This window comes from Perna viridis, chromosome 12 (assembly GCF_037379345.1).
Source record: "Perna viridis isolate PV_CMFRI_1.1 ecotype Kerala chromosome 12, ASM3737934v1, whole genome shotgun sequence".
Lineage (NCBI taxonomy): Eukaryota > Metazoa > Mollusca > Bivalvia > Mytilida > Mytilidae > Perna > Perna viridis.
Window position 1 is genome coordinate 12,735,184 of NC_142456.1, and position 18,282 is coordinate 12,753,465.

The 18,282-nt window shown below is 32.3% G+C and overlaps 1 protein-coding gene across 4 annotated transcripts in view; it reads right to left on the reverse strand.

Annotated features, from left to right (window-relative positions):
• Positions 1 to 247: 247 nt before the first annotated feature.
• LOC148601241 (activated CDC42 kinase 1-like) overlaps positions 248 to 18,282 on the reverse strand; it is a 45,482-nt gene continuing 27,447 nt past the window's right edge. For 3 of the 4 annotated variants that reach the window (XM_088555060.1, XM_088555059.1, XM_088555062.1), the window contains 12 exons: positions 13,492 to 13,621; positions 11,893 to 12,087; positions 11,220 to 11,369; positions 9,120 to 9,305; positions 8,467 to 8,558; positions 7,970 to 8,096; positions 6,742 to 6,888; positions 6,256 to 6,350; positions 5,495 to 5,589; positions 4,968 to 5,064; positions 4,423 to 4,511; positions 248 to 3,846 (listed from right to left, as the gene is read on the reverse strand). In XM_088555060.1, coding sequence (XP_088411186.1) covers positions 2,042 to 3,846; positions 4,423 to 4,511; positions 4,968 to 5,064; positions 5,495 to 5,589; positions 6,256 to 6,350; positions 6,742 to 6,888; positions 7,970 to 8,096; positions 8,467 to 8,558; positions 9,120 to 9,305; positions 11,220 to 11,369; positions 11,893 to 12,087; positions 13,492 to 13,621 — 3,208 coding nt within the window. In that variant the 3' untranslated portion in view covers positions 248 to 2,041. Of the gene's footprint in view, positions 3,847 to 4,422; positions 4,512 to 4,967; positions 5,065 to 5,494; positions 5,590 to 6,255; positions 6,351 to 6,741; positions 6,889 to 7,969; positions 8,097 to 8,466; positions 8,559 to 9,119; positions 9,306 to 11,219; positions 11,370 to 11,892; positions 12,088 to 13,491; positions 13,622 to 18,113; positions 18,246 to 18,282 lie in introns of those variants that run through there. The other variant, XM_088555061.1, reaches the window with a different exon arrangement.

The following is an 18,282-nucleotide window of genomic DNA, read 5'->3' on the forward strand; positions in this document are numbered from 1 at the left end:
TTTTTTATATCTCCTGCTTCCATGTTTGTCTACAGCATGAGCATAGTATCTACAGCCATCAATCATATATAGTGCTTGTTACTGTAAAAGTATTAATTTTCACAGTGAACATAAAAGTGCAAAAAAAATTTATCAGCGATATAAACTCATACAACTATATAATGCTCATCATGTTTGAAAATCCCGAAAATCGATACATGTACAAGGAAATGTGTTCACTTGAAAGAAACTACAAAAATTAGCAACCACAAACATTAATATATTTACAGTATTGTCTGCTAATTATCTATGTCACCATATTTATTTTTTTTAACTTAATTATGGCTTTGTTACTACATGTATTCCAAAAATCTATATGAAGTCAATTTATGACCAATTACTATTTACACATGCTGTAAAGAACACATTTAAAACTTTCAATACATGTACATGTATGTACAACCTTTATATAATTATTCTACATATACACAGATATTCAAATGAAATCAAAATAAGTGTCCAGCACTACTAAAATAGCACCAAATTAATTATAATATCAGTTACATTGTTCTCTTATCGAGGTCACTTCTGGACTTGGACTGGAAAATGAAAAGCAAGAAAACATCATTGGCTTTCAGATTTCTGCTATTAGTACCTTACCCAGGAGTTTATATACTGTGAAAATACTATTGTTTGTGGGGTACCAATTGTCGTTTTCGTGGACAGGCCCAACCACAAAATTAGGTTCCCAACATATAGGAGATTTCCATAAATGTGTAAACTGAAAACCTAAAAACCACAAAATCAAGAATCCACAAACTTAGATAAACTTAGATACTTTAAATTCAGAATTATTTGCATGCATCATATTTATTGCTTCTACTCATTTTTAGCCAAATATATTTTTCGCTATAGAATATAAAAAAAAATCGTGCTTCATTTTATTCAACTTTCCAAAATGTAAGTTTTATTTATAGCAACATTTTTTTTTACATTTTCTGCAATATATACATGTATATAGTAAACCCATTGTAATGATATTATTATTAGTATGAATATAGGAAACTTTGCAATGTAGAACCTCTTCTATTTGGAAATAAGATATTTCTAAATATCATAAAACCATTAATGACATTTCAATACATGTAGTTCCAAAATAATAAGATTGCAATAACTATTGCACACACTTAAAACTTACAATTTTTGCATTGCCAGTGATTCAAATGAAGACAGAAAACAGAAATCTCTAGCAGTGACAAAAGTGGAAGGTACATGTAATGTTATACAATATAAGCACACCATGTACATTGCTGGTATAATTTATCTATAACTAAAGCAACTACTTAAAAAACCAGAAAGAGAGAAATATTCTTCAGCTTAATGTAAACATTTAAATGAAATGTGTCTAGAATTATAAGTTTTTACATGCATTTTATCAGGTTTTGTGTCGAGACTACCATTTTAAATGCAATGATAAATGCACAATCAATAAATGTTATTTGAAACAGTAATGGACAAATATATATATATATATTTACTCAAAGTTTTTTAGTGTTTCTCTAAAGAATTTGTCTTCAAAAATTAATGCCAATTGCTTTATGATAGTAAGGTAATGGAAAAGTCCCATGATCTTCAGCACATATGAAATCAACAACAATAAATGTTTGTTAAACCACTGGTACCAACATATTAAAGTACATTGAACCTCAAATGGAATTTGTGATTTCCAATCTTCATGGTGGACTAATTAAAATTACTAATAGGACATTTCCATAGATATGTAAACTGAAAACCTCAAAACTACGAAATCAAGAATCCACTTAATTCTTTCAGCTTTTTCAGTGTTGTATGTTTACTGTTGTAAATAAAAAATAAAGGAACTCTCATCTCAAAACAAGGAGATTTTAAACATGTATAATCTACCTGGACCATAACAACATGACTGCTCGCCTTGCACTTATGCTTCACTCAAAGGAATGGAAATGATAACCCATATAAGCAGTAGTGTACTAGTATACAGTATGAATAAATACTACAATGTAATACATTTACTACACTAATTCTACACTTGTGACTCCATTGTAAATGGGGATTTCACCTCATCCAACAATACTGAACTGGCCAGCTCTAAATTCCAATTGAGAGCATCGAGAAGTTTTGCACACTTTTCCCTATTTGTTATCCCCAGTCGGAAAAGTTGTTCTGTTTTTAGAAATCTTATTGCACTATCAGTGTCCCACGAAGCATGGCACAATGCAGCATGACATTCCTCATCAGTTACACCTAAAACACTGTTCATTACAGAGAAAACTTTCTCCCGAGGTGAAGTTGAAAGGTTTTCAATATTCAAATGTTTTTTGGACCTTGGCACACGTTCTGGTTGAGAAGTTTTTCTTGGAGATCTGCTCACTTTACTAGAATTCTCCACTTTTTTCATTCCTGTCATGCCTGTCCAAGATAAATCATCGCTAGCAGACGACAACCTACTTCCTGGAAGATTTACTTGTAAATTTGGAACATTTGCATACTCAGATCCAGCTGAGTCTCGGTTACTAAGCAACTGATTTCCATCAACAGCAAAAGGTTTTATTTCAGCAGTGTTTGGCTTTTTTGGCTGACCATCTTCCCTCGGTGCAAGCAGAAAATAATGTGTATGACTCAACTGTTTTCCATCCTGTTTTATTGGATTAATACGACACTTTTCTTCCTTCTTCTTAAAAGTACCTCTGCCAGAGTCTAAGCTACTTGACAGATAATCTCTGGGAGGAAGAGGTGGAGCATCTGGGTCACATGGTATAGGCAATGGAGCAGATGCAGCCATTCCTGTCTTTTCATCATCATCATCAAAATCAGAATCAAACGAGTCCCAACTGATGTCATCTGCATCACTCTGAACAGCATATGTAGGTCTACTACTTTGTGCTTGAATCTGTTCCTCCATTGGAACTTCATCATAAAGAGGGGGAGGTAACTTAACTTTAAAACTGTCACTCTCATATCCTGTTTCATCTGGTACCTGATCATACAATGGGGTACCAGCAGAAAACTTAGAATCTTTGGACAAAGAAAAATTGTTTAGGGCATCGTTCAGCCATCCAAAAGCTAAGTCTGTTTTCCTCTGATCAATAGGAGGGAGATTTAATTGTGGTTTTTCTAAAATTGGTAAATCATTTGCCAAACAAGGTTTAACAATGTTTACAACAGGATTTTGACCCTGCTCAGGCACATTCTTATAGAAACTGCATTGGTCTTTTTCTTCATTGGGTAATGAATAATAAGCTCCCTTTTCATTCAAGTGAGCAGAATTATTTAGAAAAGATGGGGGTAATGACTTTACTCCTCTTGGAGGTATTGGAGGTATGCTTGCCTCCTCCTTTTCAGAACTGCTTTTGACTCTATCATCCTGTGAATGAGTTCGTGAGTAAACAATTGGCTGCCTTTGTTTCTGAGGACTGTCATTTTGAGGTTTGGAGGGGATACACCCAGTAGAATAAGCACTACGATATGCTGAACTAATATCAAATGGATCATTTTTGTTATTGTCTAATAGAGGTTTTTGTAGTTCCAAATTCCCATAGTGTGAAGGATTTGAGTTCAGTAATGAATCGAAGAAATTTAAGCTATTCGGTGCCGATTTTTTCACAGATTTTACTTCAACAGTTTCTGATGTGTCACTCAAGTCAATAAGAGGTTGGTCATCTACAGTTTGTCTTGATGTTTGAGCATTTGATGTCCTTGGAATGGTCGTTGCAGCAACAATGGCTGTTGCTTTATGGTGGGAAGTTTTTCGTTTTACCGGGCTTTCATCTTTGTCGTTCACAAGCTTGGAGTAGTTGAACAGTTTGGACGAATTGATGTTAAATGATTCTGAAATGGAAATAAGAACATGTATGAAGTTCATATTCGTGCAACAGTACATACAATAAAGATAGAATTGTCTTTGACTTGATTAAATGACAATCACCTGATGAACTGCCGTAGTAAGTTATCTGGACAATTGAGATTCTCAATCTGACAACCCCTGTTGGTAACTTCTGTACATATTTCTGATAGAAAGTTGAAATATTCTTCTCAACTGTCCAGTAAATTCTTATAGTGATGCACTGTGATTATATGGGAAATCTTATGTGCTATATTGTATGGCCTTCCCATACATTACACAGAAAAAAAAACAGAACACCTTACACTTCCTCTCTATCAACTTTAATAGAACAAAACTAACAGTCCAAAACTGTGTTAGTTATGACTGCAACTTGGAAATGTGAAGTATATGACTGAAAGGGGTTTTAACACCCTTGACTAATCTTTCTGCTCTAGCACAGTGGTCTATTAGTTTTTTTGTTCATTTGAACCAAGTAAAAACTGAATATATTTCAAATTTTAAACTTTGTAAATCACAGTTTTAGCAAGTAGTAAACTATGATAATGTTAAAAGAAAGTTACTTTTGTTCCTATCAGGCAGTTGAGTTGGTTGTAGGTCTTCAGCTGTACCATGAAGGTCTGGAGGCTCCATAGGGTTTCTTAAATACACACTGAAATAACATCACAAGAATATTATTTAATGTTTCTTGTAGTGATAATTGTGTTTATTTTTATGGCAAGTTGCGTAGCCATTTTGTAAATCCAGGTTTGCTTACCTTACTTTTAATATTTCAGAGACTAAATTAACACAGCTATAAAAAACAAAAATGGGTCAGACAGAAATGACCAAATTTCATTAAACAGGAAGTAGATGTCAGACAGGCATGAAATTGAATCACACTGTATGGGACCCATACTTGATAGTGGATACCAAATACTAAGTGCAGTAATTAGTTGTTGCTGACAAAAGTGTTACAAAAATAATTTCTTGCCTGCCTGCCTGCCTGCCTGCCTGTCTGCCCAAACCAATATTCAACATACTACAATCCGATTTTCACTATGTAAAATTGACCAAAAATGAAATAAAATAAAGCATTTATCCTCGTGAATAAACATTGAATATTTACTCATCAATTTGTGATGGACTTCCCCATGACTTTCCACCAGGATCTCCATGTCCAGTGTGTATAAAACTATTCTTCAATGGTTTACTGATGTCAGTCTCTGAAAATAAGAAGTATTGTTATACGTTTGACCTAACCAATCAATGCTGTTATTCAATTAATAGGAAAGTCAAACTTGGTCAATGAAATGATCACTCTAACTTAAATTTTAGCTTAATCTCTCTATAATGAAAATAAGTTGCTTCAAACATGAAATGTATTCGGAAAAATTTCTTAATTTTCTGAAATACAACTTGATTACAGTAATTTGTTTATGTTGATACTCATTTTAGCATACCAATAAATCACTTTTATTGTGCATTTAAAACTCTTTATGTCTCTGTTACATGGATAATTTATTTTAAGATATTTTTTGCAGGTGAAATTATCCAAAATAAATTGCCTGTGAAAATAAGTTGAGTTAACAGTACAGTGGTCAAAAAGATGGGTTTTGGGTACCCTACAGTACATGGTATCAGTATAATACTTACGAGCAAGTTTCCTCTGAGGATCAACACACTGACGCGGGAACATTCCAACCTGTAGACTTCTTTTATTCTGACCCTTCCACCAGTAACAATCTGGTCTGTTAAAAATAATTGATTTCAAATCATTGAAATAAATTTTATCCAAAAATTATCAAAACAGCTTCAGTAACTAGAGAAGAATACATTTATGGGAGCAGTCCTTTACAAGCCTGAAAATATTGTGCTACAGTTAAATATCTAAGAGTTAAAACTACTATAGAAAATAGCTCTTTTTTCTTGATTTTCAAACATTTACGACAAAAAAAATCATTTTTTTTAAATGCAGTTACATTCAAGATTAAGTATGAGGTAAGTTTGAAATAGGTTATAGACACACAGTCATAAGGTTAAATTGAAATTTTTTTCACACACACTCTCATGAGGTCATGTTAAAATATGTTTCAGATACACTGTCATGAGGTCATGTTAAAATATGTTTCAGATACACTGTCATGAGGTCATGTTAAAATATGTTTTAGATACACTGTCATGAGGTCATGTTAAAATATGTTTCAGATACACTGTCATGAGGTCATGTTAAAATATGTTTCAGATACACTGTCACGAGGTTAGACTGAAATATGTTTCAGATACACTGTCATGAGGTTAGACTGAAATATGTTTCAGACAGACTGTCATGAGGTTAGTATTCAGACACACTCCCATAAGGTTAAGTTAAAATACCTAGTATGGTTCAGACATATATTTCAGACAAACTGTCCTACCTGCCATCAAGAATTGTGATATAATCCCCTTCATCTACTGTCAGTTTATCTTCTTCTGCAAATGACTGAACAACTTTTACATCTTGGGGTCGAACCTACAGTAGTAAAAATATATATATATAAAAAATATGTTATTAATTTTCATTCTTAACTTTCTCCTGCAATACATTTCTGTTGTGATGTTGACTTCATTTTGGCTTCAATGATGATTAAGAATATCAACCTGACAATCAGTATATTAAATATGTATTCAAACATAACATATAAATTACAAAGAAAATCTAAATAATAAACAGTAATTGATGTATAATAAATAATCCACTGGATATGAAGAATAACAAAAATATTACTTACATAGAGAATGCTTGAAGATTTAACTCAAAAATTTAATTAAAAAATAACATAATAAAAGAGGGCTAAATACTATAATTTAGACTAATGAACTTTGTCCTACATTTTGACCTGGGTAGAACCATGAGTCCTTACCTCACACAGGAAGTCTTTAAGTGCAGGAAATGTTGGTCTATCTTGTGGTTTATAAGACCAACATTGAAGCATCAGTTGATAAATATCATTAGGACAGTGTTCTGGTCTGGATAACCTCTTCCCTTCTACATCTATCAAATGCAAAATCTGAAAATAGAAAGTATAAGTTAAAATTATTCTCTAAAATGGATATTCATATCCATCAGCATAATAATATGAAATAAAGATCAGAAGTCATTTTTACAAAAAAGTTGCAAGAGTAAATTTGATTGTAAGTAATACTTCATAAAAGTATTTTCTACTATGATACCATTACTTATGCAACAGTTTTTTTTTTTTTGGTTTTTTTTTAGTGAAATTGATACCAGATTGCTGTACAATTATGGAGAATAGAATAATATTTTCAATGTATTACACCAACATTTATAATATATTAATTTCACAACGCAGCAACCATTTGCATCCATAGCCGCCCCCCCCCCTCCTCCCAATCCCCAGAAAATCAAATGGCTACTGCCTAATCAATGCAGCTTATGAAATAGTTTCACATTTGGTAATTTTATATAGAAAAATAATTTCTGTACTTAGTTTCAAAACCCCAAAAGTAATTGTATGCTGGTATAGGAAACTATTCTGTAAATAGAAATATTCTCAGATTGGTGATGAAATATATAATTTGGCAGTATAGAAAAATACATGATGTCTTCAAATTTATGGCCAAAAGAGCAGAGTAGCATTGAAGTTATTTCAAGGATATTTCTAAATCTTGAACAGGTTATGTAAAATAACCTAGTTTGCAGTATAAAATAAACCACAAAGCAGCTAAAAAAAGGTAAACAGGCCCAAACCAGGTTAGTTCACATATCCTATTAAAAGAATTTGAAAACAGTCCTTAATTATAATTCAATTTCTTATGAATTCCAGTGTAAATATAAATAATGGATATGTATTTAAAACATTATTTTGCTTGGAATTATTAGGAATCTTGGTTTATGGACAGACAAACAAATGTACCAAAATCAGGTTATACAAAATAGCCTGGTCTACTCAAAGAGATATAGCCTGTTATAAATCAAATTAAATTATAGAGGAAAATGATTGAGAAGCCTAGGTTTCATACCTTAGTCCCTCGTTTCAAAGTTGTATGTATTTTTTTTTAAACATTCTGTTTAATTCGTCATCATGAAAACTAATACTACCACAATCCCCATACCGCTATCCTGTTTACCTGAGACCCATTGTATCCCATCCATGGTTCTGCCCCGTATGTAAACATCTCCCACAACGTCACTCCGAACATCCAGGTATCACTGGCATGAGAGAAAACACGGATCTTTAAACTCTCTGGTGCACACCTGAAATTATAAAGGTTTGTTCTATCTTTGAGGACCTGATGTTCACAACCATCCACCCTTTTCAATGACACTTAATTGAGGACTCATGGTTTTACCCAAGTGGACCACTGATTTGAAATTCGGAAAAAATTCAGAACCTTCCACTCTTGAAAATAACTTTCAACCCCTGGGCAGTTGGTGTAAGAAATTATATTTTCACAACGAACTTAGAAAGGTTACAAAAACTAACCTTATAAAGAGGAATTGGTACTAATTCCAATGCAAAAGAGGAATAAGAAAATATTTATTTTTAACTTTTGTCACAATTATTTACATTTACTGATATAATTTACAGGAGTTGCCAATGAAAATGCAGCAGCACAATACATACCATGCAAATGGCACTTTTTTCTGTTCTGACATCACATAATGGTCCTCTTGGTTAGGTAAAGCTCTCATAAGTCCAAAATCACCTATTTTTATCTGCAAAATATTCAAAAAAGTGATTTTAAAATAGATTTGGGCCTTGTTTCATGAAACTTACTTAAATTTAGATTATCAACAAACCTTCAATTTTAAGTGTTCTGATATTGAGCTCTTATGCAAAATGTGTACAATGTTCAGACACTGGTATAAACTGTAATACTTCCCATCTAGAAAGACATATATAAAAACTGGAAAATGTCTATTTTTCAACTTGTTTTTTTAGACAATCTTAGTCTTTACAGAATATAAGTAGTTGAAGTCTATTTTTTTCACTGTATTTCTGATTGTAACACTATATGTAGTTTAATTCAAACTTCAGCTTAATTTTGAATTAGTTATAAAGTAATGTTAATTCAGAAATAACTGCATGCATTAAATATGGCAATTATTACTTAGGGACTTGGTTACTTTTAATAAATGAAACTGTGACTTTTGACTAAAATCCAGCATTAGTTGAGTAAAAAATTCCATAACATGAGTTTATATTTTTGCAATTTCTTTAGCAAAAATAAAAGATAACAATTCTGACTTCACTGTTCCTAACAACTGGAATCTTACTTTATCAGGAGGGGATAGAAGAACATTCCTGCAGGCCAAATCTCTGTGAATGAAACGTTTAGATTCTAAATAACTCATTCCAGTAGCTATCTGAATGGCATAGTCACATAGATTACAGATTAGTAGCTTCTCCTGTTCCTTGTGAAGTTTGTCTAACATGGAGCCAAGGGGAGCTAACTCAGTTACCTGAAATGCACATGGAAGATGTCAAATGAATCTAAAAAAAAATTGCATAAACTTGTTATGCTAAATTTTCACTCATAATTGGCAAACAAATTTGTTTAAGCTCTCCGATAAACAGAAAGCGGAAACAGAACAAAATTCACAATGTAAAAGCCAACACCTGTCACAAAAATGTGAAACGGACATTTGCACATACAATTAAGTGATCACCATTCTGCCTTGACAATAAAAATGGGATAAAATTAACAGAGACCTGTCTTAATTATTTTGTACAACAGTGATAATTTAACTAGCAAAACTGTGAACAATGCTCACTAAATTTATACCATACACCCCCATATTTAATAAAATGCACCTTTTGACATCCAAATTGAACTGGATCAAAGTCTAAAGTATGAAGTGCACAATAAGAATTTTGTTGAAGTTCCATTAAATTCCATCCAGTGGTCTAGGAGTAACAGGAAAGAGATGTGTACCGATATCTACATAAAGTTAGGAAGGATAAACAGACCTATCATTAAATCCCACTTTACAAGCAGGTAAAAGACTCATAAACTTAATTCTACAAGAATCAAATAAATTAAGGTTTTTGCATAATAGTAACATAATGACAGTACCACTGTACTTCTCTACAAGTTATAACATAACGACAGTACCACTGTACTGCTCTACAAGTTATAACATAACGACAGTACCACTGTACTGCTCTACAAGTTATAACATAACGACAGTACCACTGTACTGCTCTGCAAGTTATAACATAACGACAGTACCACTGTACTGCTCTGCAAGTTATAACATAAAGACAGTACCACTTCCTCTGCAAGTTATTATAGGTACCAAAACAAAACAAAATCAAAATTGCATTTTTTTGGTTAACAGTATAAAACAATAAGGGGAACCTAAGAATTTTAAGAGTTTATTTTTTACAATATTTTGCAGATCTTTATTCATGAATATTGTGTTTCAACAATTTTCTATTTAAAGAAGCAGCTTATCTTTGTAGTAACTTATGAATTGGACATACAGCAACAAAGCCCTAATATTTACAATACTCCTAGTTTTTGTACACCTATTAAAGTTGTTTCTTGTCATTTTCTCAATTAAAAGGATTTAAGATAATTATACCTGCAGGGTTTAAGTATTAAAAACATAAGCCGATTACCCATTCAAGTTCCCCTTCTAGAACTAAAAACAAGAGAAAATGTCGACTCGACACTTTGCCGCACCTGGCTTTATTTCACAATTATCGTTAAGTGAACTGTGAAATTCGGTCATACTGCTTATGTAGCATTTATATTTTCATATAATCTTGTACCAAAACTCGTGGCATTTGACACAAACAAACTAAACCAATGTCATGAAAAATAAAAACGATTGGAAGACGTACTATATTTCAACATACAAGCAAATTTGCTATAATGGGTACTTGTTCATTGTAAAAGTCTGTGCTAGGAGGTACAGGTACCTGATTATATCTCCCATCTAAGTTAAACTCAGGTTATCTGCCCCTTGTTTTTGAGAATTATACAGATACAGCCTTTAACATCAAAATTTACAAAGTTCTTTGCATCTTTTATGAAAATATATATAAAAAAAACAATTTTAAATGGGGATAATAGGAATGAGAAAAAAAACAACTAACACCCCCCAAAAAAGATCCTACACCAAAATATCCCATTATACAAGTATAAACTATAAAAACTGTGAGCTAAGTTGGTGATACTCCCTGTTCTCCTATAGGAAACCCCAAAAGTCATTCAATGAGGTGAACAATGGCATCATGTGATTAAGAGTTTGTGAAAGTTTCATCAAATTTCATTCAGCAATTTGGGAGGAATTGCAGATTAGAACTGAAGACAGACAAACAGATGGACATTATGAACACTGTTCAAGCAGGGGTATAAAAATCAGTACCATCATTAGAGGTGACGACAAGACAATGCCGTAAAGCCTTATAAGGTTAGGGTGATCCAATGTGTGCATTGCATTCACTTCTTTGACAAAATCCTCAAAGGCACCAGGTAAAGCCAAGACATCTTTCCGTAAAATCTTCACAGCAACAGTCTGAAAATATTAAGACAAGAACAACGTAATGATTCAGCAAACAAAATCTCCCATGTTTTGAACTATCTTTATAAAACTACATGTATAAATATAACTTCATAAATACAACAAAAGCTTGAAATAAGCCTATTGATATGTGTGAATTGATGGACAACCCTACAATGGACTATCTAGCTTGAGAAAAGCCGACTGATATGTGTCAAATGATTGATAACCCTACAATGGACTATCTAGGAACAATGTTTTAAAATTTCAAAAACATTCAACAAATTTTACTCAAGTTATCATAAATAAATGATATTTAACAGAGACTGAAGACCACAATTACAACAAAGACAGCATGATACCATTATACCAATGAACTTATGTTTGTGGTCATATAAAAACCATAAAGCTCAATTCTTTTAGAAATATGTTAAGGTTTGTGGTCATAAAACAAGCAAACAATTCACAGTTAACATGTATACTTCTAAAAAAGCCAAGGGAAATGAAGTTGTTCACAATAATTTTATATCTATTTCACCTTTTTGCCAGAGATAGTTGTCCATTCTGCTTTCCTCACAACACCAAAAGATCCATTGCCGAGTTTCTCTTGCAGAAATAGGGACTTTTCATTAATCAGACATGTCAACACTTGATCTTGGCTGCCTTTGCTAGCAGGGGAGACAACTTTCTTTCCGTCTTGTTTTTCATTTACAGTCTTACTTCCAGGTAGAATCTGTAAAATAGCAAAATAGTGTAAGTGTAAGACAACAATGTTGTCCATTTTCCATTTCTATATCATTGCCAGAGTACACTGCAGAACCTAAAGTTCTATTTTGGAAAATGGTTGCCAGGTTTGATATATCACCATGAATCTGACACTTGCTGGACTTGCACTAACAGGGTCAAAACTTCATGATGTAAAATCCAGTGGCAGTTCCAGGAGAAGAATTCCGAGGTTCCAAACAACCCCAACCTGTGTACAAAAATTGGGACAAAAATAATTCAATGATAGCAGCATAGATTATAAATTTCTTATTATAAATTCCTTATAAATTTCTGTACCTGTCAATATACTCCAATCAATCTACCACCATCGCCTTTGCCACAATGGAAGATACTGGTACTTAGAAATGGCAAAGCAGACAAACATATGCTTTGCAATACAGAGTCTTTTTTAGTTTGAACAAGTTTTCCAAATGAAACAGGAAATATACTAAGCCATTCCAATTGCTTAGCTCCAGTTTCTAACAGTTTCTTATATAGTAACTAGTATTTACTCTATTTGCTCTAGGCCATAAAATATAATTTATTGGTTCTCAGGCCCTCCGTCATCTCTTCAGAGGGTGCCTCATTGACCATTTTTATTGCCATTTCCATAAAATAAAAACAAGAAATCACCTCTCTAATCCAATTTGAGCTCTTTTTCAATGTAAAAAGCCTCTCGCCACCTTTTTGAGAGAATAAAAAGATAAAAAAGAACACCTCCCTCCCTCATCAATTTCAAGGAAAAATAGCCTGAGAACCAAGGAAGTAATTTTGTATGGCCTTATATTACTGCCAACCTTACAAATCTTGCCCTTGATCATTGTTTCAAAACAGAAAGATTGATTACTTTTTAATCAAGCAATAATAAAATGAATTCCATTTTTTTGAATGATACAAATAGCTAAAATGCAAAGTCATAGGCAATTTCTCATAAAGTCTAATTACTAATGGCTCTTTAGAAATCTGTTGAACCTGAGTAGCTTTTATGAATCCTTATACTCTATATACAAAGTATATTTTATTTGAAATTTAATTTTTTTTCAACTAATTTGGTTTTTTTTTACTCATTTCATCATATCCATCTGGTTAAACTAGATTTTAACAAGGCCATACACGTAGAAGTTTTTGTTGTTCTGATAAATAATTCTTTTTCATGGTATTTAAAATTCAGGGATGTCAATTGACAATCTATTTTGATATACCGGTACATATATTTGGAAAATTATACCTGGTTTGAACCACAGGATTGTTACAGAGATATATACATGTATGTCCCAATTGCTGGAGGAATTTTAAGTCCACAAAGCCACTTACAAATTACCTCACAGTCATAGTACTATCAATTTATCATCTATGTACATATTTTCCCTACCTTATCAATAAGCCTAGATTTTCTTGATGCTTTCTTTTTCTTTACAGCATCAATAAGCCTCCTAATGGCAGGTTTTCCCATCCCAATCTTCTCCAGATCCTCGGGCTTGACATAGTCAAAGTGGCCCAGTCTGAAATAAAAATATCGTACTTGTGAATGTAAATATGTTTGGGCTTCACATAACATATTCAAAGTACCTTTAGTCAAATTTATAGGAGAAAGTGTGTTAACAGTTCTTGTTTGCCTAAAATACACATGGAAATCAATCACTTGAGTGTTAAAAGTGTTAACTGTGAATTTGGAGGCAAGAATATACATCAACTCATAAAACAAAAAACTTATGAAAATTATTGAATGAAAATGAAAAAAGAATTACTTAAAGATTACCAAAGTTACAAGCTCTTAATTCACAAAAGTTCCTTCTTCACTTTGAAATAAGGTGTGGGGTATCAATTTTAAAACCCAAGAAAATGTTGTGTTATTTGATTCAAATCCCTGGAGCTGGTTTTTAATTTCTCTGATCTGAGATTCAGGACCCCCCAATTACTGATCCAAGGCTATCTAGATCCTGGACCTACCATACATTACATACACTCTTATTACTCTGGTGAACCCTTCATTAAAGAGTCCAGGACCTTCCACTCTTAAATGTAAATTTGAACACCATAATGGAAGATACTAAAGCAGAAAATTGATATTGACAATTATTATTACATGTTCCTTTACTGTACTTACAATCAAGCTCGTGTCAATTTCACAAAAAGTCATAAATGTAACATTGATCATAACTTTATATAGAACAATTGTGATGTCAAAACTTACTGCAGACTGAACAGTAACAAGTTTTATCGAATCTGACTTAAAAATTGCAACTATATTAAAAATATGTTGATGATACTCAATAGACCCTTTGTGGTAAGTTGGTGAGCTTGCTCAATATACACTTCCCCAAGATAGAGCATGGTTAGAACAAAAGAATTTTCCTTGCGCAAGTGTATATTGAGCATGCTCTATGCATGCTCATCGACTACCCCAACGTTAGCACAAAAGGGTCTGTAATGTACATGTATGGACTACAATCAAAGCTGTAGGTGGATCTAATGGTGTTCCAGGAGTCAGACCCCTCCCCCAGTTTGTTAATTTTTTTTTTATAATTTGGTGTAATAATAGCATAAAATCACCCTTTTTCTGCTACCTGTCTGTAACCCCCCTTTTAAAAAGCTCTGGATCTGCCACACCATGAAACTAACAAATAAAAAAATCAAATCTGAACTTACTCTTCTCAGGACACTCATTAGGGAAATGGTTATAGAAATAGGTCATGTACAGCTCTGCTATTCAGGGTGTGAACATTTTCTCAAGGTGTGAGCACTACTCATTACAAATCCACAAAGCTAATTCTTATGTATTGTAATTTGCATAAAGGGACAGAGTTTAGTACTTAGTGTGGCAAAGGTAAAATTTGGAATAAGCAAATATATCTCTAGATATAGTCAGTAGATTGAAATTCTCCAAATCCCTTTCAAATTGACAGGGTCTTGAATAAATGTCTTCCAAACTGAGACATCAAAATTGAATGATTTCCTTATATCTGTTTAAATCAAGGTATCACTAGAATAAAAATACTGTGAAAACTGTCTAAACAATATCCTGAATAAACTGATGACCTGTCCAAACCAGAATTTTTCTCAAGTTCCTTCATTTAAATTTCAATACACCAAACACCTTCCTTAAACAAATTATCAAGCCCTAAAAGAGGTCTGGTTTAGACAATTTTCACTGTACAAGTTTTGATTAGACAGGTTTTTCTGTACAAGTTTGGTTTAGACAGGTTTCACTGTACAGGTTTTGGTTTAGACATGTTTCACTGTACAAGTTTGGTTTAGACAGGTTTCACTGTACAAGTTTTGATTAGACAGATTTCCTTGTACAGGTTTTCGTTTAGACAGGTTTCCCTGTACAAGTTTGGTTTAAACAGGTTTCTCTGTAACACAGTTTTTGGTTTAGACAGGTTTCCTTGTACAGGTTCCGGTTTAGATAGGTTTCTCTGTACAAAGTTTGTAAAGACAGTTTTTTTTCTGTATTATAAAATGACATATAATGAAAAGGCTGGAATACTCTCATGACAATCATTAACTTCAAAACCAACAAAACATTCCTATATTGATATTATGATCAAAGATACAGAGAAATTCTTGAAATGCTATATATTTTTTAATTTAAACTGTACATCAAATTGATTAAATCACGCCATCTCATGTCAAAAGAGTGATAACTGATTACTCGACTTTAAATTGTATCAATTTTATTGAGTAATAAGTAACTTTGAATACCACTGTGAAACAAGCTATTAAGATAACCAAAACACTCATTAAAGTGCAAATCAATGAAGTGACCTAAAAATTCATAGTTGTTTACCTGATGCAACTCATTTTTTTACTGTCTGAAATTTATTTTTATGCTCTTTAAATTGGAGCATTTCTTTTTCGAACTGATTTTTTATGTTGAGAAATTGATGAAGTCAAAAATGCATATCAACAATCCATTTAAGTCTAATTATTATAAAGTTATTGACCTATTTAATTATAACTACTGGCAGACTATACCTTCTTAAAACAATTAACTGAATCATGTAGCATGGTTCATTATTTAACTTTTTCTCGAGGATGTCTGGCAAGCTATTTTCTGATTTAGTGCCATCCTAAGTTTCTAACATTCAAAAAACATATGGTGCCTAGCATGTATATGAAGTTTCATCAAAATTCATAAAAAAAGATCTGGAGTAGTTGCACTTACAAACAAGATAATAGTAATAATAATAGTACTTTATTTCAAGAGGGTAACACAGTTAGTAAATACACTGATCTTCCCGGAGGCCCTCAACAGTAAACAAATACAAAAAATCAAAAATACATATTTTTAAAATACATGCTAACATACAGTCACACAAAAACATTTACTCTGTTTGCTGATTTTTAAAAAAATTGGCAGTTTTTGGAATTTCTCATAATTGTTGGTAAGTTGTTCCACAGATATATGCACAGACACCATACAATAAGGAACTGTGATCCTTTAAAACTTTGTAGGGGGAACCAAATCAAAGCACAAGTCCCTTATTTTCCAGTATAATGTGGTATTATTTAGAACATAATGAGAATTTCTCTCCCAACCAAACATTTTATCCAAGGAAAGTAGAAAATGTTAAACAGGGTTGAGAAGTTGCACCCTTCCTTTTCCATAAACCTATAGATTTGTCAGTTAATCACAAGTGTTAATTTTAAAACCATTTATCAGACTGAAATCAACTTTATCACACAGAACTCAACTTAATCAAACAGAACTCAACTTTATCATACTGAACTCAACTTCATCACAGAGATTTAAACTACATCACAGAGAACTTGACTTTCTCACAGAACTCAACTTCATCACACTGAACTCAACTTCATCACATAGAACTCAATTTTATCAGACTGAACTCAATTTTATCACAAATAACTCAACTTTATCACAGAACTCAGCTTGATCATAAACAAGCCATGATTATGTGTAATCCGGACGAATAGACGGACAGACAGATGGACAGAGGTAAATTAATATGCCCCTGACAGTTTGTCACAGGGGTATAAAAACAATGCTTTGTTACCTTTCATATTTGTTTTCTCCATGAAACAAAATTTTACTTGAATGTATTTTTATTCAAAATTTCACCAAATAATCATGCAATTGAAAATGTCCCTTCTCCATGTTGTCATACCAAAAAGTTTTCAATAAAGTTTATTTTTTGCATATTGAGATGAATAAGCATGTGCATAGTAATTTAATTAAGTAGCATCATCATCTGATTTGAATGTAATAAACATGTATTGCAAATTAGGAAAAGTTGGGATGTCTTCTGGTCTGGTATTTACTTTTCTTGAAACTGCATTACAAAATTTTATGTAAATATGTATAATTTTCATGGTTCAAATTGTGCTTGTATAGTCCTTAGAAAATACATGTATGTCGAATCACTTAAGTAGCACTCCAGCTAAGGATCATGCAAAATGTGATTCATGGGTAAAAAGCCTACATATTTTTATTTTTGATATTTTGTTTGAAAGGTCATAGTAAACAGAAATAAAAATGTGGTTTTTCATATAACCTGTGCTCTTAGGAGATAAAAATTATATAGAATGCACTGTAGATTTAAAAATTAAGGGAGGTAACTCTGTAAATTACGCTCAAATGCAATAGAATCTACTGTATTTTCTATATCAATTATCTACTAAGAGCAGGCAGATTTGAATGAATAATTACACATTTCATAGTATAGACCCATAAAACAACTTAATTACAAAAATAAAAATATGCAGCCTTTTTTGGGGTGTATCACATTTTTCAGATTTTGCATGATTCTTACAAACACAGCTACTTAAATAATTTTCAGTGATCCTAATTTTCAGTGCCCATGATCATGACTGCACAATAAATTATAAAATTCTATCAAAATCAATTACAGAAAAATTGTCAATCAACATCCAATGTTTAGTATGATTTTCTGAATTATGTAACAGTATTTATTTTGTAACAGCTTTCAAAGTATAAATGGTCAATAAAGGCAACTAAATCTTCAAGCTTACCTGAGAAGAAATGTAAATACTTCAACAATATTCATTCTACATGTTATCGACAGCCTCTGTATAAAACATGCTTTCATTATTGCAACTATATTAACAAGCAATTAAAATTTCTATGAAAACATTTTGATGTTCTAATCTCTTATCCAATGATCAAAGAATTCAACATTTA